This window comes from Hemibagrus wyckioides, linkage group LG09 (assembly GCF_019097595.1).
Source record: "Hemibagrus wyckioides isolate EC202008001 linkage group LG09, SWU_Hwy_1.0, whole genome shotgun sequence".
Classification (NCBI taxonomy): domain Eukaryota; kingdom Metazoa; phylum Chordata; class Actinopteri; order Siluriformes; family Bagridae; genus Hemibagrus; species Hemibagrus wyckioides.
This window is the reverse complement of record NC_080718.1, coordinates 4978272-5000677: the sequence shown is the minus strand read 5'-3', so window position 1 is coordinate 5000677 and position 22406 is coordinate 4978272. Positions and strand designations below refer to the sequence as shown.

Genomic DNA, 22406 nt, shown 5'->3' with positions numbered 1-22406 from the left:
ATGCGGGCGCAATTTAACAGAGGAATATGTTAACCTTAAGCCTGTTAATGTCAGGTTTTAATGTTTAAATGTATGGAATAGAAAATAACTCTAGGCCTAAACGACTCTGCAATCACGCAATCACTCGAGCGGGAGCATAAAGTGGCTTTCATCTGCGCAGAATAAAACATCTGACATGTTCTGGCTGAAACACCTTACAGAAGCGGTCGGTCTGGAGCGAGCTCGGCTAATACACATTAACCTCGTCAGCGGGGAATAATGGCGAATAAGGGATGATGAAGATGGTCGTAGAGGCTACGTAAGGACAAACGGACATAATCCTATGGAAGACTTAGTCACTGGGAGAAAACTAATCTCCCTCTCCAATGCCGGGCTTAAACATTCTAACATATGGACAGCGAGGGAAAAAAATAAGGGAAAAATAAATAAAAAACGCTCCTCGGTTCGAGCCCGGAGTCTATAATATTACTTCACAGAAGAGCAAAATTGAAGAGGAAAAATGTAATATGATTTTCCATTAGCAGATTAAAAATGTCTTTCATGGCTGCTTTTCCACTTAAACCCCGAGCTGTGCTCAGTAAACCCGCGGTTCCTGCTTTCTAACCTCAAAATGTCAGAGAGCAGTGAGCGTTCCTCTGCAGTCTGCACACTGCACGCCTCAATGAGAGCTACGCTGTGCTGGACTGCTATACCACAGGAATGGGACAGATCTCAGGCTGGAAACATCGTTACTAGTATTCATTATGCTACATTTAAACGTTTACATCATGAACGTCCTTGTTGTACATTGTTGTACACTGTGGTGGTAGAGTCTATATTTTGAAGTGTGCTGGTGGTAGACTCTATATTTTGAAGTGTGGTGGTGTTAGTCTATATTATGAAGCATGGTGGTGATAGAGTCTATATTTTGAAGCATGGTGGTGATAGAGTCTATATTTTGAAGCATGGTGGTGGTAGAGTCTATATTTTGAAGCATGGTGGTGATAGAGTCTATATTTTGAAGCATGGTGGTGGTAGAGTCTATATTTTGAAGCATGGTGGTGATAGAGTCTATATTTTGAAGCATGGTGGTGATAGAGTCTATATTTTGAAGCATGGTGGTGATAGAGTCTATATTTTGAAGCATGGTGGTGATAGAGTCTATATTTTGAAGCATGGTGGTGATAGAGTCAATATTTTGAAGTGTGGTGGTGATAGAGTCTATATTTTGAAGCATGGTGGTGGTAGAGTCAATATTTTGAAGTGTGCTGGTGGTAGAGTCTATATTTTGAAGTGTGCTGGTGGTAGACTCTATATTTTGAAGTGTGGTGGTGGTAGAGTCTATATTTTGAAGCATGGTGGTGATAGAGTCTATATTTTGAAGTGTGCTGGTGGTAGAGTCTATATTTTGAAGCATGGTGGTGGTAGAGTCTATATTTTGAAGCATGGTGGTGGTAGAGTCTATATTTTGAAGCATGGTGGTGATAGAGTCTATATTTTGAAGCATGGTGGTGGTAGAGTCTATATTCTTTAGCGTGGTGGTGGTAGAGTCTATATTTTGAAGTGTGCTGGTGGTAGACTCTATATTTTGAAGTGTGGTGGTGGTAGAGTCTATATTTTGAAGCATGGTGGTGATAGAGTCTATATTTTGAAGTGTGCTGGTGGTAGAGTCTATATTTTGAAGCATGGTGGTGGTAGAGTCTATATTTTGAAGCATGGTGGTGGTAGAGTCTATATTTTGAAGCATGGTGGTGATAGAGTCTATATTTTGAAGCATGGTGGTGATAGAGTCTATATTTTGAAGTGTGCTGGTGGTAGAGTCTATATTGTGAAGCATGGTGGTGGTAGAGTCTATATTTTGAAGCATGGTGGTGATAGAGTCTATATTTTGAAGCATGGTGGTGGTAGAGTCTATATTCTTTAGCGTGGTGGTGGTAGAGTCTATATTTTGAAGTGTGGTGGTGGTAGAGTCTATATTTTGAAGCATGGTGGTGATAGAGTCAATATTTTGAAGTGTGGTGGTGGTAGACTCTATATTTTGAAGTGTGGTGGTGGTAGACTCTATATTTTGAAGTGTGGTGGTGGTAGAATCTATATTTTGAAGTGTGGTGGTGGTAGACTCTATATTTTGAAGTGTGGTGGTGGTAGACTCTATATTTTGAAGTGTGGTGGTGGTAGACTCTATATTTTGAAGTGTGGTGGTGATAGAGTCTATATTTTGAAGTGTGCTGGTGGTAGAGTCTATATTTTGAAGCATGGTGGTGGTAGAGTCTATATTTTGAAGCATGGTGGTGGTAGAGTCTATATTTTGAAGCATGGTGGTGATAGAGTCAATATTTTGAAGTGTGGTGGTGGTAGAGTCTATATTTTGAAGCGTGGTGGTGATAGAGTCTATATTTTGAAGCATGGTGGTGGTAGAGTCTATATTTTGAAGCATGGTGGTGGTAGAGTCTATATTTTGAAGCGTGGTGGTGGTAGAGTCTATATTTTGAAGCATGGTGGTGATAGAGTCTATATTTTGAAGTGTGCTGGTGGTAGAGTCTATATTTTGAAGCATGGTGGTGATAGAGTCAATATTTTGAAGTGTGGTGGTGGTAGACTCTATATTTTGAAGTGTGGTGGTGGTAGACTCTATATTTTGAAGTATGGTGGTGGTAGAGTCTATATTTTGAAGTGTGCTGGTGGTAGACTCTATATTATGGAGCATGGTGGTGGGAGCATCTATATTTTGAAGTATGGTGGTGGTAGAGTCTATATTCTGAAGCATGGTGGTGGTAGAGTCTATATTTTGAAGTGTGGTGGTGGTAGACTCTATATTATGGAGCATGGTGGTGGGAGCGTCTATATTTTGAAGTGTGGTGGTGGTAGAGTCTATATTCTGAAGCATGGTGGTGATAGAGTCTATATTTTGAAGCATGGTGGTGGTAGAGTCTATATTTTGAAGTGTGCTGGTGGTAGAGTCTATATTTTGAAGCATGGTGGTGGTAGAGTCTATATTTTGAAGCATGGTGGTGATAGAGTCTATATTTTGAAGCATGGTGGTGATGGAGTCTATATTTTGAAGCGTGGTGGTGGTAGAGTCTATATTTTGAAGCATGGTGGTGATAGAGTCTATATTTTGAAGTGTGCTGGTGGTAGACTCTATATTTTGAAGTGTGGTGGTGGTAGAGTCTATATTTTGAAGCATGGTGGTGATAGAGTCAATATTTTGAAGTGTGGTGGTGGTAGACTCTATATTTTGAAGTGTGGTGGTGGTAGACTCTATATTTTGAAGTGTGGTGGTGGTAGACTCTATATTTTGAAGTGTGGTGGTGGTAGACTCTATATTATGGAGCATGGTGGTGGGAGCATCTATATTTTGAAGTATGGTGGTGGTAGAGTCTATATTTTGAAGTGTGCTGGTGGTAGACTCTATATTTTGAAGTGTGGTGGTGGTAGACTCTATATTTTGAAGTGTGGTGGTGGTAGACTCTATATTATGGAGCATGGTGGTGGGAGCGTCTATATTTTGAAGTATGGTGGTGGTAGAGTCTATATTTTGAAGTGTGCTGGTGGTAGACTCTATATTTTGAAGTGTGGTGGTGGTAGACTCTATATTTTGAAGTGTGGTGGTGGTAGACTCTATATTATGGAGCATGGTGGTGGGAGCGTCTATATTTTGAAGTATGGTGGTGGTAGAGTCTATATTTTGAAGTGTGCTGGTGGTAGACTCTATATTTTGAAGTGTGGTGGTGGTAGACTCTATATTATGGAGCATGGTGGTGGGAGCGTCTATATTTTGAAGTATGGTGGTGGTAGAGTCTATATTATGAAGCATGGTGGTGGTAGAGTCTATATTTTGAAGCATGGTGGTGATAGAGTCTATATTATGAAGCATGGTGGTGGTAGAGTCTATATTTTGAAGCATGGTGGTGATAGAGTCAATATTTTGAAGTGTGGTGGTGGTAGACTCTATATTTTGAAGTGTGGTGGTGGTAGACTCTATATTTTGAAGTGTGGTGGTGGTAGACTCTATATTTTGAAGTGTGGTGGTGGTAGACTCTATATTATGGAGCATGGTGGTGGGAGCGTCTATATTTTGAAGTATGGTGGTGGTAGAGTCTATATTTTGAAGTGTGCTGGTGGTAGACTCTATATTTTGAAGTGTGGTGATGGTAGACTCTATATTTTGAAGTGTGGTGGTGGTAGACTCTATATTATGGAGCATGGTGGTGGGAGAGTCTATATTTTGAAGTATGGTGGTGGTAGAGTCTATATTTTGAAGTGTGGTGGTGGTAGAGTCTATATTTTGAAGTGTGGTGGTGGTAGACTCTATATTTTGAAGTGTGGTGGTGGTAGAGTCTATATTTTGAAGTGTGGTGGTGGTAGACTCTATATTTTGAAGTGTGGTGGTGGTAGACTCTATATTTTGAAGTGTGGTGGTGGTAGACTCTATATTATGGAGCATGGTGGTGGGAGCGTCTATATTTTGAAGTATGGTGGTGGTAGAGTCTATATTCTGAAGCATGGTGGTGGTAGAGTCTATATTTTGAAGTGTGGTGGTGGTAGAGTCTATATTCTGAAGCATGGTGGTGGTAGACTCTATATTTTGAAGCATGGTGGTGGTAGAGTCTATATTTTGAAGTGTGGTGGTGGTAGACTCTATATTATGGAGCATGGTGGTGGGAGCATCTATATTTTGAAGTGTGCTGGTGGTAGAGTCTATATTTTGAAGCATGGTGGTGGTAGAGTCTATATTTTGAAGCATGGTGGTGATAGAGTCTATATTTTGAAGCATGGTGGTGATGGAGTCTATATTTTGAAGCGTGGTGGTGGTAGAGTCTATATTTTGAAGCATGGTGGTGATAGAGTCTATATTTTGAAGTGTGCTGGTGGTAGACTCTATATTTTGAAGTGTGGTGGTGGTAGAGTCTATATTTTGAAGCATGGTGGTGATAGAGTCAATATTTTGAAGTGTGGTGGTGGTAGACTCTATATTTTGAAGTGTGGTGGTGGTAGACTCTATATTTTGAAGTGTGGTGGTGGTAGACTCTATATTTTGAAGTGTGGTGGTGGTAGACTCTATATTATGGAGCATGGTGGTGGGAGCGTCTATATTTTGAAGTATGGTGGTGGTAGAGTCTATATTCTGAAGCATGGTGGTGGTAGAGTCTATATTCTGAAGCATGGTGGTGGTAGAGTCTATATTTTGAAGTGTGGTGGTGATAGACTCTATATTATGGAGCATGGTGGTGGGAGCGTCTATATTTTGAAGTGTGGTGGTGGTAGAGTCTATTTTATGAAGCATGGTGGTGGTAGAATCTATATTTTGAAGCATGATGGTGGTAGAGTCTATATTCTGAAGCATGGTGGTGATAGAGTCTATATTTTGAAGCATGGTGGTGGTAGAGCCTATATTTTGAAGCATGGTGGTGGTGGTAGAGTCTATATTCTGAAGCATGGTGCTGATAGGATCTATATTCTGAAGCATGGTGGTGGTAGAGTCTATATTCTGAAGCATGGTGCTGATAGGATCTATATTCTGAAGCATGGTGGTGGTAGAGCCTAAATTTTAAAGTATGGTGGTGGTAGAGCCTAAATTTTGAACCATGGTGGTGGTAGCATCTATATTTTGATGCTTGGTGGTGGTAAAGTTTATATTATGAAGCATGGTGGTGGTAGAGTCTAAATTTTAAAGCCTGGTGTGGGAAGCATCACTATGTTAGAGCATGGTGGTGGTAGGATCTGTAATTTGAAGCATGGGGGTGGTAGGATCTATATGTTGTAGCCTGGTGATTGTAAAGTCTATATTTTGAAGCACACTGGTGGTAGCATCACGAGACACTGGAGTTACCTCATGGTATTTAGTCATCCCTCACAGCCAGTAGCTCAAGGCTCATGTTTAAATCTATAAAATTGTAAGTATGTAAAAATGATCTAACTCTGTAAAACTGCCTTGTGACTCTGTCTACAATTAAAAGCTCGGTACGAATCAACATGTCAGAAGCTCTGATTGGTGTTATATAAAGTGTATTTTTGGCTGCGCACGGACGAGCCACAGGCTGACGGCATAATGGGCACCTTTCACGCCGAACGAAGACGCAGCACATTTCCAGAGCTTGCTGAGGTCAGCTAGAGCATCAGGCTGAGGAGGAAAGAGACGAGGTTTTAGCTCCGTGAAGGATTGTGGCATTTTAGTTTTCTTCTCCTTCAGCTGAAGATTAGAATAACAGTCCTGATAAGCACAGCTAGCCAGATGATCTGAGACCCATCCTACAGCACAGTTGGGATGAATTGATCATCTGACCTCACACTCTTCTGATCTGCTCAGGATTTTAGAAGTGAGGCATCCATATTCTTGGATATTTGCCCAACCTGTGGTCATGTTCAGCTCACACTGTGGCCATCCAGCCTGCAGGCCCATTACCTCCATGATTACATTTGGCAGCACCTGCCTCGGCTTTTTGATGGAGATGGATGGGTTTTTTATCCGGGTCAGGGTCTGGCCCTGGAGTTTATGCTTACCGAGGCCCAGTCTGCACGCCTGATTTGAAATCCACAACACAATTAAACGATTTCAATCATGAAACATTGATTCATTGACTCATGAATCAGTCACAAGTGATTCAGTAACACAACAAGCTAGATAATGTAAGATTAGTTTTACTAGTTATAGCTTTGTACTAGCTTTTTACTACACTAACACATCTGCAAGTCAGCATCAGCTTCATAAAGTCTACTTAGACGAGACTGTAAACTTGTCCTATATTATAGATATGAAATATTAATATCATTTTTTTTCTCAGCAATCGTAGACACATTTCTCTCAAACCTACTGTATTTAGTCAATTCAACTAAATAACGTTGATACAATGAAGTGCGTCAAGAAATATGTTAATGTTCTCACTTAAATTAATGCAGAGAGAAGAGTCTTTCCAATACTAGACTCCTTTCCTTTCCTCGTCTTCAAGAAAATAAAATATTTAAATATTCAAAAAAAAAAAAAAACCCTCATCACATTACCACAGGGCGTAAACTTATATACAAATTTTTACAAATTTTGACTGCATCTACGATTATATTTTTTCTTTAATTTTTTTTTAAATAATAATGTTTATTCTAACAATTACAGTCCCCTGTGAATGATCTGTTGCCATAGAAACGGAAACAGATGAGAACGAGCGCATTAATATAACCATGTGATTTATTAGCTGTTACTTTTCCAGCAGGGTCATTAATGACTGAGTGATTTATCTAACCCTGATACGCACCCAGTCATTGACTGCAGTACCTGGAAATACCACTGAGGGTGACGTATCATCCACGACCCCAATGCCAAAAAATAGAACGTTTTTATTAAAAGCAAAATAAGCTTGTGGTGGAATTATGTAGTGAGTCAGTGTGATTGCTTTTTATCCCTGTGCAGTATTAATTGCCCATGTTCTGGTGTTCTAGCGCTTTCCTGGAAATGCAGCAGCTCGAATTTATTCTTCAGGCAACTAAATGGCACTTTATTGTGAAGAGTGAAGGCCAAAACATGGCGCCCCGCCTGGATGGAAAGCCATTTAGTGTTGAAACCTGTTGAGCAGATAAGTGTGTCCATCACACAGGCCACAGTCGCCTGGAGATCTCAATAACTCTCTCTCTCTATCCCTCTTTTTTCTCTCTCTTTCTGTCTCTGTGTTTCTCTCTCTGTCTCTATATCTCTCTCTGTCTATCTCTCTCTCATTTTCTGTCTGTCTTTCTTTCTCTGTCTCTCTCAGTCTCACCCTCTCTGTCTTTCTCTCTATCTCTCTCTCTGTCTCTCCCTCTCTCTCTCTGTCTTTCATTCTCTCCTTTTCTTTCTTCTCTCTCTCTGCTCTAGGGAATTCAGAGACTCTCTGGATTCGCTCCGCTGCCTGTCGCTGCCTTTGGGCTCTTCATGAAGACCTGCTGGGATGATCCAACACCACGCACTCACCTGAGGAACCCATCAGAAGCACAGAAAAGAACTTTAATGGATCTCTACCTGCCCTGGGGTTCGTCCCGGGTTCATCAATAAACCGCTGAACTTGCGGCGCTTCATAAGGGTGCCATTATATTTGAAAAAAATTGCTCGAGGAAGATGATATCAGTATCATATGATGATCTCACATCAGCGTATTTGTTCCAGTTACATTTATTTCAATTTAATAAATCAAAGTCTCCTAATTAGTCTCAATAACTGCAGAGTAGGAGACACCTGAAATTAAAAAATATATATTAAATATGTAAAAACATAATGATATCAACATATCATCACTGAGACATTAATAGGATTTGTTTCAGATTATTTTAAATGTCCATTTAAGTTTAAACAGCCGTGCACGTGGACAGGGGTATGAAAAAAATGAAGGAATTGTCTGGGAAAGAAAATACAGCAAAAAACATTAAAAAGAAAAATATTACATTTATAATAATTAAAATAATTATTCAACAATTAAGCAATAATCATTTTTTAATTTTTTTAAATACCACACATTTATATCACAGGTAAAAAAAAAAAAAAAGTTAAAACAAGACATATATTAGGATTTCTTTTATTCCTCTTAAACAACCAAATTTATTTATTTATTATTCAACAACAGCACACACTTTAAAAAAATTATTATTAATTAAATTAAACACCTGCAAAAACGAGCCTCCTCACGTTACAGCAACCATAACAGGCACCGTTTCTATAGCAACAGCTGGTTGACACGGAGCTGAACTAGAACTTGAACTAGCTAGCTGACATTATGGCTACGTAAGAGTGTAAATAAATAAATTATAATGTAAATAAATCAAATAAATTGTGCGGTATTTCAGAGATGGTGTGTTGAATGGAATTTCATCTAAAGTTTCTAAACTCGTCCAACAAGACGTCTAGACGTCCGTTTCTGTGTCGTGGTGCATTTTGGAAAAATTTACAAAAATTTCAAAAGAAATAAAAAAATTAAAACAGAGAGAGAAAATGCATTCAAATCCACAAACCATGTGTAGAAAATAATGATTATTTTATTATAAACGAACAAAAGTGAACTTTTTAATGAGCCGTTTTCATTGTAGCCCCGCCCCTTTTTACAGTGATGTCACACATCGCTGGGTTGCTGCTTATAATAACCTCGTAATGACGGTGTTATATATACAGTAGGAAAACTCCGCATCTTTATCATTAACATGAACGTACCAGAATATTTAACGTCTTCATGAACATCTGATATTCTACAGCTATCTCCACAATCCTGGCGAGGCTAGCGCTAGCAACTTAATGACATTAAGACTTCAAGCTAGCTAATGTTAAGCTGTCCTGATTGGACAACTCAGATTGGACAATGGCACTTGAATCACTTTCGCTTTCTGTTTCTATTGAAATTGAATGTGCCTGCACATTTTATTTATACCTGGCAACCATATTTAAATGTCAGATGCAGTGTTTGTGCATTCGAATGCATTTGTGTGTTTGATGAAATACAGCTTGACATCATTTTCAACATGAGTTCGACTGATAACATACAGCAATTACAGGTTTAACTCTGTGACTCTCGTCTCTCCGTGTGATGGAGAGATGATGAGAGTCACGAGGGAGTGGAGAGGCAGCGAGGCAGTGCGGTGGTCCGTCTTTAACCCCCTTTTAAACCCCTCAGTGTGCAAAGGGCAAACAGCCGAGCGCGTAACACATCCACTTCACCAACAATGAGCTCCGAATCCACAAGACCACTTCATACAGACTGATCTGACACAGAGTGAGAGACTCGGACACGCTGATCTGCAGCCTCCTCATCCTCGAGTCAGTCTTACTCCTCTTATAACTGTGTGCGAGAGAGAGAGGCAAAAAGGTAAGGAAGCAGAGAGAGAAAAGTGGAGAGATGGAGAGATAGAGACAGGCAGACAGAGAGAGAGAGATTACAGCAGATTAAGTAAATTGACTGCATGTTGGTTCATGGTCATGCAATATTAACAATGTCTGTTCAGCAATGTGTGTGTGTGTGTATGTGTGTGTGTAGGGGTGGGGGAATGTTGAGAGAGATAGAGAGAGAGAGCGAGCGAGTGAGGAGGGAAGTGTTTAGCTGAATGACCTCAGGGGAAAAAACAATGACTCTCCAAAATCGCACACTTTCCTACCAACATGGCTTTAAACTGAACAACAAAAACATTCATCACGTCACACTTTCACCTCCGACACCAGGAGAGAACACTCTACATCAAACGTTGGTGTGTGTGTGTGTGTCATACCTGTGTTATAGATATAGTTATTTTTATCAATAAGTAATATATCCAAAATTCATCATGTAACCTATAGATTTTTTGAATTTTTTGAGAAACCATGACACTGCACATGAGACACAGTGAGTCTGTTGGCCTTCAGAAAATTTCAGCAAGCTACAACTATATATATATAGTAGGAAAGCTCCACCCCTAAACATCTTTATCATTAAAATGAACTTCTTTAATCTTTTCTTCGTTTGCCTGACTACATGCTGATGGGAGCGATGTGGCGGCACTTTAGTCCTTTGGTCTGTCTCAGATTGTTTGATATTATTTCTCGTTAAACACAGTCAGAAAGCGCTTGTGTGTGTGACGAAGGAAAGTGAATCAAGGTGCTGATGCAGGTTTGAAGTGTCACCCTGACTGCATCGTCCCGCCGGACTTCAGAAAGCTTCACACTCTACGATGACGCCATGACGACGCGAGCCGCGGCGAGACGAGAAGCAGACTGAGCTCCACTACACCTCCAGACCTGACAGCTTTTTCCCGGAGCATGTGCTCTCGACGTGCTTACTTCTAGCACGCTCGCCGCATACGGACACGTTTTAGGTTGCCAGCAATCCCCGAGCTCCGATTGCATAACTCGTGGTGGCTTGAAAAGAGTCGTGTTCAATATTTCATACGAGGACACGCAGGATTCAGTAGCACCTCAGGAGCAGCGGATGAATTATTAACAGCGAGCTGGGAGAAGGCTGCGAGTGACAGCTAGCGGAAGCTCGGAGCGCCGACTCACACCGACGTGCCCATTCCGTCACGCCGCACAAAAATCACGTCTATAAGCAGGTCCATACGTCATACACAAACGCTGTAATCTAAACAACAACAATGACGTGTCAAGAAAACCAGGTTCCTCAACGGCCCTTGTTTATTTGCCGCCATTTTTTCTCCTCTTCTGGGAATCATAGAATATTGATGATATTTTGCAGGATTTTCACATTTCCAAGAAAGTTACAGGTTACGGCCGGGGTGATGCATGAGATCGGAATTTTTCTTCATACAGCTCTAAAATCTGATAACATTAGAAGACCAGGAAGGGCGTTAGTTTATGTTTTTCTGCATTTTTCTTTCATTTCCAAAAACAATAAAACGACCTCGTTGAAAGAAATACTATATTTCAGAATACAAAAAACCTATTAATATTAAAATAATTATAAGAATTATTATAAAAGAGAGAGGGAGTCACATTAAAATCTGACTGAAGGTTGTTCACAAGCATAAGCACTTTATTACAACGTTATTAAACGTTTATATACAGCTTATAAATGTATACTCCAACAGTATACAGCTGTTACACATGATTCCTTCATCCTTTTTGTTCTCAGGTTGACACAAAACCCTGACTCAGCAAACACAGCCACTTTATTTTCCTTTCATTTGTCACTATTCTGTACATTTACCTCCTCCAATGGCTCGTAAGCGTATGGAGCCTTTTTCTAAGTTTTTTAAAAACAGATTTGTATTTTTTCGACCCCTCATCCCCCACCCCATGCTTTTGTCTGGTATTGAACGACGGAATATCTGCTTACGTTATGAATGATGCATCTGGAAGGAAAACTCCTGCAGCTTTCTGGTACTTTTATAAATATTTAAAGCAGCGTATCCAATTACACACTACACACTGGTCATTTTGTCATACCGCATAGGTCACTTTATAGGTGTACGGTTACTGGAACTAGCCTGTCTGTTGCTATGGCGCCCCCTCTGCTTCGTCCGTCCATGGAAAAGCAGCACAGATGTTAATTTTGTTTATTTTGGGAAAATTTCAGTAAGCGTTAACTAAAATATAGGGTTGTGCTTCTGATACTTGATTGGCTAACTGGATCGGACAGCTGCAGGAGTGTAGAGACGTACTTCCTGCTTATGCTTCTTGTCACTAGCAGCTATAACCATCAGAACGGTCTCACTTGCAGTGAAGTTCAACACACTGAAACTGGAGACTCCTTCTTCCGTCACTGGTAAATAATTCAATTCCAGACATGTTCGAAGCTGTTACCATAGAAACAATAAGGTATTACAGGCATAATGTAAATAATTACGATGAGAAGCTTGTGGTTTGTAAAACAAGGCGTTGGAGTCCAACGCTAACTCAGAGCATTGTAGAGATAATGATACTACAGATCAAACTACATCAGTGTGACAAACCTGCCATGTACGAGTCATTCTCTCTCTCTCTCTCTCTCTCTCTCTCTCTCTCTCTGGTGTGTGTCCTGACGTCTCTGCGTTCGGGAGCTGGTGGTAATGGATTTTAGATCTGCATTCTGCACTCTGCTGCCATTTGGTTTTAATAAAGACGCACTCAGGCGGATGACATCGAGTTTCATGTCTGGATGCCTCTTTCTTTCTTTTCAAATATCTCTCTCTCTCTCACCGATTTTATAGTCATCACCATCTCTCTCACCCTCAGCACCATACTCAAACACACACACACACACACACACACATAAATCCTTCCCACAATCGCAGAGTTCTTCATTAAAACTGTACGAATAAATCAATACGGCCGTTGACGGCTGAGAAAAGTACGATATACTCGTGCCATAGAGTCTTGAGTCAGACTATTACACTAAACAGAGGGGAGGTTCGAGTTAAAAACATTTTTTAACGAGTTGGTCTTCATCACCTTCATAACATCGAGCGCTAACGTCCGTATTATCTACACTCCGAGAACGTCCCATGAGGACCGGCGTGATGGAGACTGATGTCTGAGAGATGATGTGACATTACTGAGAAAAGAAAGAATCTTTTTTTCTTTTTTTTTAGAAATTGCTAGAAACATGGAGAGGTGAATAAACAAGCTGTGATGTGCTAAAGCAACAACTTTTAAAAAGTTGACTAGCAAACGTCAGAGAACAGAAATAAGTTAACCTGTTTTTTATAATCCCTTAGAACAATCCAAATACACTGGAACCTCGGCTTACGAATTGAATCGGTTCTGGAGGTGAGTTCTTAAGGTGAAAATGTGTATTGAAGCGAATTTTCCCATCAGAAATAATGTAAATGCAGATAATCCGTTCCAGCCGCCCAAACATATGACCAATATGACCAATACGAAGCGTATGTAAACTGTATGGCTGCTTACAAAGAACTGACCCAAGCAAAGCAATCCATGTCAAGAGGCACCTCACAGGAAGTTGTGCCACCAAGCTTGGGCTAAAAATAGAACAGACCACCCACGCCACCAATCTGTCAACAAAAATACGCCCGAAAAATCACTTAGCATTTGAACGCATGCCGAAAGTAACGTCGGTATCGTGTGTTGACTCTTTCCAAACAGCTTTCACTGACTGGAAAAACAATTGTAAATTCATAACCTTGCTTTGGTTGGCGTCGCTTGGCTTTCCGTTGATGCTAATAAGTTTTGAACGGCTCCCGGATGTATGCGCAACTTAGTTGGTGTTCAGTACGGTTCATTTTGTTCGTATGCAAAAAATGCTTCGTATGCCGATGCAAATTTCTTGCCAAATTTCAATTCTTAAGGCGAAAATTCATAAGGTTCCCCTGTATATGATATATATCAGCTCTTCACAATTGCAGGACTTCTACAGAGTGTGTTTAACATGTTAGCAGTTTTTTACAGACAGTCGTTGTGTCTAAATCTAAAAAAGAGCCACAATACACTGTAATATCTCCACTTCCCCCAAAAAAGCCTCGCTTTGACCTCTAGCAGAGAGGCTTATTTAAATACATGCGTCTAAAGATATCTGAAACCTGTCTGGGATTTTTTTTTCCTCACACACACCTAGAACATGTGGTTTTGTAGCTACATTTCAATGTGTATGTGGTCAAAATGTCTGTCATCATCATCATCATCATCAAAAAAACGATGAGAGAAAGTTTAAAAACAATCTGAAAATCCTGCAGTTTTTAAAGCTTTCACCTTGTGAAGGGTTTACACAGAGAGAAAAGTGTTGCTGTTTGTCAGGGTTTGTGTGTGTGTGTGTGTGTTACCTGGCGAGTGCTCGTGTACAGCAGCGACTCATGCTGATGAAGGAGCTGGAGCTGGCACGGGTCTGCAGAACCGTCTCGATGCCCCTCAGGAGGTCGTTGGTCTTCAGCAGCAGCAGCATCTGCCGAGGAACTCGGTTCAACAGCTCGCTGATCTGAGGGAGGTACAGCGCTGCGTTCGTGCGGATCTCCACATCCTGAGGTGCACACACACACACACACACACACACATATTACATCATCCAATGTATTGCCTCTATAACAGTGACACTTTTAATCTGCTATTTAACAAGTTTTAACCCACAGCACTGACGGATTCTCACTGGAGTTGATTTGTAGGTTTGTGTAAACACACTCGTTCTAATACGACCCTCACTTCTACAGCACTACAAACAGATTAAAAAAATGTCATCGCTGGTAACACTTGTTCAACACGTACGGAAGGACTCTCCAGTGCATGGGCGTCGCTAGGCCATTTTTAGGGGGGCTTTAGCCCCCCTAACATTTCTACTCAGCCCCCCTAAAAATTCTGAGATTCTCCATAAACTGTACACAAAATTCGTGATCTCCTCAGTCCCCTTTAAATTTCATATGTAAACGGCAGCAGGCTTTCGGCTCCTCCCCGTCTTTCAGCGCGTTCTTCAATCCGCAGACCGCAGCATCACAGAGCAAGGATCAGAGGACAAGTGTGTGTGTGTGTGTGTGTGTGTGAGAGATCAGGAAGACTCGTATTTGGCTTGTTCAGTACTCAAATTTTATACACATCTGTGCAATACAGTGGAATGCTGCAATAAGTTCTACCCTGTTAGTCAAACCTTTATTTTATTTTATTTTATTTTATTTTATTTTATTTTATTTTAATTAATTAATTAATTAATTAATTTATTTATTTATTAATTAATTATACCTCTCCTTAAATGAAAATCCTGGAATCGTCCCTGCTCCAGTGTGAGGGAGAGGGGGAGAGAGAGAGAGAGAGAGAAAGAAAGAAAGGGATGGAAATTGGGAGGGAGAGAGAGACAGAGAGAGAGAGAGAGAGAGAGAGAGAGAGAGAGAAAGAAAGAGAAAGAGAGAGAGAGAAAAAGAGGAAGAGATAGACAGAAGGAAGGGAGAGAGAGCGAGAGAGAGCGAGAGAGAGAGAGAGAGAGAGAGACAGAAATGGGGGGGCAGAGAAAGAGGAAGATAGAGACAGAAACGAGGGAGAGAGAGAGTGGGAGAGGAAGGGGGGGACAGAAGGAAGGGACAGAAAGAGAGAGAGGGAGAGAAAGAAAGAGGGACATATAAGGGGAGAGGGGGTGAGAGAGGGGGAACGAAAGAAAAAGAGAAAGAGAGAGAGAGAGAGAGAGAGAGAGAGAGAGAGAGATGTGAGGTTGCTGAAGGAACTCCTACAAGTGAAAACAAGAAGCACCAACAAGAAGTTTTTTTCACATACGCGCTGTACCACCAAATTAACTCTAAATGGATAAAAAACAAATGAATTAAGCAGTAATTAATTAATGAATTATTTCATCAGTGATTACAAATCTTTGTCTCTTCATCACTTAATTGCATGACACACTGTTTTATTCCTGACTTTCTATATATTCTTTACTGTGCATGTGACATGGGAGTGAGTGTAAGAAACAGGAGCTGATATTAGCAAAACAAAAAAAGTTAGGCTTTTATGCGAACCTTCCACCACGGCTAATAATTTCAGCCGATTTAGCATGATCTCTTTTACATAATGTTAGAATGCATGCTATTCTTTCATGTATCCCTTCCTATTATGGAGGGGTTTGATGGAAATATATGAAATTTAACTAAAACATATAATGAGAAATTACATATATATGCTATAACATTAGCAATAATTAAATAATCATTGTAACAAGGCTGTAAAACGATGCTACCACCACCATGCTTCACAATGCACATGGTGTTCTGTTTCTTCATCATTCTTCATCACAAACAGCAAAAAATATCCATGCACGTGTATGCTTAAGCATCTGGCTTCCTGGTAACATCTGCTAACAAGCTGATTGGCTGTTTTTTTTCAGGGGCGGGGCTTACACGAATCTGCTGTGTTGAGAACTACTTATTATTATTAATATCGCTTGATATCAATTATCACACTTTAAAGCGGCCATAAACAGATTTTTTTGTCTCAGAAACCCAACAAAATGTACACTTGAGGGTGACTTACTGTCTGGAAGGTGTACTATTTCAAGAAAGCGTTGAGTGTCATCTATTAAACAGCACTTCTGTAGTGTATAGCTTCTTATTGTTATTTGGATCGTGCTGTTATTCACATCGTCAATAATGAATTTCCTTTGTGTTAATGCATCAGTGATCAAGTTCAAAAGCCAAGAGACTGCAATCAATCACATCTCACGCTGGAAAATCCAAGTGTGACGGTTTAACAGCGCGTCGATACGACAAGCAACAACGACCCAGCTCAGACTTGGTGGTTTTGAATACATATTGACTGGTGTTATATGTCTTATGCTGTTTGATTGGTTTATGCAGATATCGATAGCTAACACTCCAAGTTCTAGATTAAAAACAAAGTGGAATAAACAGGAAATGCTACTTTCAATGCTAACGAAAAGTTACGAATCAAGATAACGGCCTTATTATAAGAATAGCAGTATTATCAATCTTTAAGGGATCATCAACAAAAAGTTGTTCCTCTTCTGAAATCATGAAAACATGAAAAGAGTACAAACCAACAATGGAACCTTTTCAGGAAGCTTAGAACATTTAATTCCTAATTAATGGGCCCTTAAAAAACATTTAACATTAAAAGTGCTTTTATTTCTTTTTCCCCACATTTTAATTGTAACATTTTTTTAAAAATAATCCCTGAACTCAAACATAATGGCCATATGTTCTAAGAAGGTTATGAGAAACCTTTAGAGCTAAATGTTGCTCCAGAACCCCTTCAGCCCACCTCTTTTTTAAAGGAGAGCTTTTTCAAAGCTTCTGGTATTGAAATCGTAAAAAGAAACGCTTGGGTTGTGAAATAGTTGCTAGCATTGTTGCTAGCATAGCTAACCATGGTTGCATAAGTAAAGGTGTTAAGCTATTACAACATATTTATTATAGGTTATTACAGCTTATAATAGCTCTTGGAGAAGGAAAGAATAATTACAAACTCAATTACACTGGAGGTCTGGGGGCAGGGCTATGACTTAATGTATAATAATGTATATTATGTTCTTTAGGTTATGTTAATGGTATATTTTGGCTCTGATGCTGGAAAAATATTTCAAAAATTAAAAAGAAATTCGTCCATCAAACCCCAAGAGTGATGACCTTTGTCATATATTTGGAACATTTATTGATGAAGATTGACATGGTCTGCTCGGTGGCTCTCGAGCATATGGTGGACATTTGGTGGACAGAGACTAGGTTAAGGTTTCTTTAATGGTCTTGCACAAGGGACCGGTTTCTAGATCTGGATGCAGTGAACCTGGCTGACCGAGGTCCGATCTCTGCTCTCGCCCAGAGCCAAAACACAATATTGGAAGCCACAGTGACAGATGAAGAGACGATGCAGCATCCAGGAGCACGGGACGCTGTTCGAACCATACGGCCAGGATTAAAGGAGGGTCTTAATGCCAAACATGGCTCCGGGGGGAAAGACTTCCAGATCTCCAGCATCTGTTCCTAGCACAGGAGTGTTAAGCGTGAATAAGGGTAATAATGCTAAATGTAAAGCTTGGGTTGTTTCATGAGACCCTGTTATTAATACAGACAGATTCTCACATTCCAGAGACTCATTACAAGAACAACAAGTTTAAAGATAACAGTCACACAGGACTGTCTAAAGATTGACATGAGCAAGAGTTTAAAAAGAAAGAAAGAAAGAAACTGTATAAGTCTTGTCTCTGAAGAAACATCATTGGATAATGAATGAGATTTGATTTGTCAGATGCTCCATCACTCTGTTCCCTCCTTCATCGTAGCTCTGTAATAACAGTCAGCTGAAAACAGACTCCATTTCTGTTCAATTTATGTCCTAATCCCTAAATCTCTATCCTTAAGAAAGATGAGGGTGAGGATGAGGAAGGAGATTACTAAACAGCTCAGAGGCGTATGTGTCATTACCACGATGGCGTGATGGTTCAGATTAATCTAGATCATGTGACACACATCTTGATCTGAAACTCCAGCCCCGGCGGAGAGGTGGAGTGGCATGAGCCGTGTGTGTGCTTGGACTCTCTCAGTCAGACATGGCTTCCTTCCCTGGATGCTTGCCTTATCTATTCTGGCTGTTGGTTTTCATCCAGGGATTATTTTGACTGAGATATGGAACTGCTCCATATTTACATCCCTCCTGTGCCAGGACAAATTAAAAGTCCCCGTCACACACCAACAGCTCATCATTTATTTAGTTTTTTTTTTGAGCATAAATATATTAAAGATGCTTTTGTGGATAATTTCCTCAAGACATACGTCCTGCTTCATGGGATTCATGTGTCTGATATTTTGACTGATGAGTCATGTTTACTAAAATAAAAGTCTTCCATGACATAGCATTTTATTTTATTTTTTTTATTATCTAACCCATCACCTACAGTATCAGCACTCTGGTCTCTAACTCCAAACATCTTCATGGTGCACAGTCTGAGATAACGGAAACCTTTAAAGATTCTTTGGGAACTTGAAGATTCTTTATTTCCTAAGATGGTTTGATGATGAACTAATTGAAAGGACAATTTGACATATGATTAGAGGGTAACGAGTTGGAGAGAGAGAGAGAGAGAGAGAGAGAGAGAGAAAGAAAGAAAGAAAGAATTATGTTTAATGTTTAACTCTGCATGCTGTGGGCGGTGGTAGTTTGGTTGTAGTTCTGTGGTAGTTTGGTGGTAGCTCAGTGGTAGTTCAGTTTTAGTTCAGTGGTAGCTTAATTTTATTGGTAGTTCAGTGGTAGCTCAGCGGTAGCTTAATAGTAGCCCAATGGTAGCTCAGTAGTAGCTCAATAATAGTTTAGTGGTTGTTCAGTGGGAGTTCAGTACACCGACACTGAAAAAAAGTGAAATTGTCCATCCATTGTCTATACCAGCTTTATTCCTAATTAGGTTCACAGGGAACTGCTGGAGCCTCTCCCAGCACACATAGGGCAAAAGGCAGGGGTACACCCTGGACATGTCACCAGTCCATCACAGGGCCACACAACCACTTAACCTAATGTACATGTTTTTGGGCTGTGGGAGGAAACCGGAGTACCCGGGGAGAACATACTCCACACAGAAAGGGATTCAAACCCAGGACCTTCTGACAACAACACACACTCACAGGCAATTTAGAATTGCCAATCAACCAAATGTACATGTTTTTGGGCTGTGGAAGGGAGTAAACCCACGCAAGCACGAGGAGAACATGCAAACGGATTCGAACCCAAGACCTTCTTGCTATGGGGCAACAGTGGTAACCAATAAGCCACCGTGCTGCCCGTTAAGTGAAATTATTTTATTAAAATGCGTACATCCATTCCCATTAACGCGATAAGTTCACATACATCCAATATGACTTATATGACCTAGTGTGTTTTCATAATGTTGAATAAAATAAGAAAGAAAGAAAGAAAGAAAGAAAGAAAGAAAGAAAGGAAGGAAGGAAGGAAGGAAGGAAGGAAGGAAGGAAGGAAGGAAGAAACAAACAAATCGAGGTAAAAGAGATAGCAGGGTGAGTTTGCAGATGATTAAAAAAGAACCCCAAAATGACATACAGAAGAGTTTATTATTATTATTATTATTATTATTATTATTATTATTTCCAGTCTTAAAGTTAATAGCAGCATGTCGTGACATTTTGGTTGTAAAAACCAACAGCAGGTCAGAATGATTCAGCTGTTTTTCTTAAAACGAAGAAAACAAAGGTTAAGCTTGAGGTGTGTGTGTGTGTGTGTGTGTGTAGTTAAATATATAAAGACATCCTGATATATACCAAATACTGAAAGGAAGCTTCCTGAAACACTTCCTGCACCATGTAATAAGCTAAAAGTTGTGGTTTGTATATAACATCCAGATATTTACCCGTTTCTTCCTGTTGCAGTCCCAGCACTTGGGTATCAGTGTGTTTGTGTTATCTCATAGTGTTTTCTCACATCAGCTGTTTCAGCCTGCTGATTTTTTTTTTTTCTGTCGACAGGAAGGTTGGAGCAGTCGCCACTTTGATTTAACTGCTTACTGCGAACTTGCATCATGCCCTGAGGATGGAGCCCTATTTTCAGAGTGGCTCTTTTGACAGTAAGCCACACCAGCCCACGGTTTTCTCCGGAAAAAAACGGCCTTAGACGGTCAGAGCAGGAGCTTAACTTCTTGGTTTTAGCTGAGCACTCGAGCTGTAAAGCCCTGAAGACTCCGAAGTGGTGGGCAGTTGCTACTCAAGAGCACTTCACACAGAGACCCAGACTCACAGAGAGACATATCTCTCTCTCTCTCTCTCTCTCTCTCTCTCTCTCATTTCTCTGACATGGGAAAATTGAAAAACATCCCAACCCAGACACTTGGAATAGTGTTTTTTTCCTTATTCGGGACGTCTCCCCCCTTGGACACAGCTCCAGGGCAGCCGTTACGTGGCACAGTGCTGATCGTCGAGAAGGACGACGGTCCAAAATAAGCTCTCCCCTGAGACAAACACAAAGGCAATTACGCAGGAGGGAGGCTATTCTTCCTGCCTGCCAACACTATTCATTATTAACACGCAAGCTTTTCAGAAGCTTTCAGCCGCCAGAACGAACAAGGCTAGTTTTACTGAAGAGGAAAGCAACAAACAAACTATCTGGTTAGGCTGGTAAATGGGAGATGTCTTTGCTTATGAATACAGAGTGAGATAGTAGCGATGGACGGATACTCAAATTCTTTATTTATGTATGATATTTCTGATGCATGTGCATATTTGAAGAAGTTGGTCCACATGAATGAACGAAGAATTTATGGATAGATTAAGGTATTAGCATACCAACTGGAATAATTATAAGTTATCATGTTGTCACGTTTGAAAATGTAGATCATTCGTATACTAAATTCCACATGCAATTTTACTGAAAAATGGCAATATATGTGAGCCGGAAAAAAAAAAATGCACAAAACATTGACTGTGATGGCAAAAGAATCTTCTCCGGGCTGACTAAATCAAGAATTTAGATTTTTTTTCAAGAATATGAATGATTTGAGGAAGTTTCATCATAACTGTTCCAACATGACTGCACACCAGTGAACAAAGCATAACAGACCTCATAAAGACATGGATGAGTGAGTTTGGTGTGGAGGAACTTGACTGGCCTGCACAGAGTCCTGACCTCAACCCTATAGAACACCTTTGGGATGAATTAGAGTGGAGACTGTGAGCCAGACCTTCTCGTCCAACATCAGTGCCTGACCTCACAAATGTGCTTCTAGAGGAACGGTCAAAAATTCCCATTAACACACTCCTAAACCTTGTAGAAAGCTTTCCCAGAAGAGTTGAAGCTGTTATAGCTGCAAAGGATGGGCCAACTCCTCACAGGAAGTCGTGCCACCAAGCTTGGGCTAAAAATAGAACAGACCACCCGCACCATCGATCTGCCAATAAAAACAACTGAAGAATTACCTAGCTTTTGAACGCATGCCGAAGGCAACGTCTGTATCGTGGGTTGACTCTTTCCAAACAGCTTTCACTGACTGAAAATACATTCGTAAACTCGCTTCGGTTGGCTTCCCTTGGCTTTCCACTGACACTAACAAGTTTTTAACGGCTCCAGAACATACACACGACTTAGCCGGCATTCGGTTCAGGTCATTCGTATGCTGAAAATGCTCGTATGCTCATGCAAATTTCAATTCTTAAGGCGAAAATTCGAAATGGAGGACATTCCACTGTACTTCTTTCCATTTAAGAATGAAGTCAGTTCCAGGTAACGGGCGAAGGAGTCGAAGGGATGAGAACGCGGCAAGAGATCCGTGAGGAACCTGTACAGAGGTGGATGTGTTTAAGCTTCCAAGATAAAGACATCTTGATCTCATCATCTCATCATCACAGATACTTTTGTGGTGATATTAGCTGAAATCAACACTTATTCTTGATTTTGTGCCAGTTAAATAAAATGTAAAAAAATAAGAAAAAAAAGCAGAGTATGCGTTGTCTTCCTCTTACTTGTGTACCGGTGGGATGAGTTAGACAGTTTGTCTAAGCGAAAATTGCTCATCTAGGAATAAATAAATAAATAAATAAATAAATAAATAAATAAATAAATAAATCCATTTCAGTGC

At 40.3% G+C, this 22406-nt stretch overlaps 1 protein-coding gene across 4 annotated transcripts in view; it reads right to left on the bottom strand.

Annotated features, from left to right (window-relative positions):
* Nucleotides 1-8155: 8155 nt before the first annotated feature.
* The window catches only part of adck1 (aarF domain containing kinase 1), a 111610-nt gene continuing 97359 nt past the window's right edge, over nt 8156-22406 (bottom strand). For 2 of the 4 annotated variants that reach the window (XM_058399731.1, XM_058399730.1), the window contains exons 11-12: nt 14173-14366; nt 8156-9767 (exon numbers count right to left, since the gene is read on the bottom strand). In XM_058399731.1, coding sequence (XP_058255714.1) covers nt 9599-9767; nt 14173-14366 — 363 coding nt within the window. In that variant the 3' untranslated portion in view covers nt 8156-9598. The remainder of the gene's footprint in view (nt 9768-14172; nt 14367-22406) is intronic. The other 2 variants (XM_058399729.1, XM_058399732.1) reach the window with 2 other exon arrangements.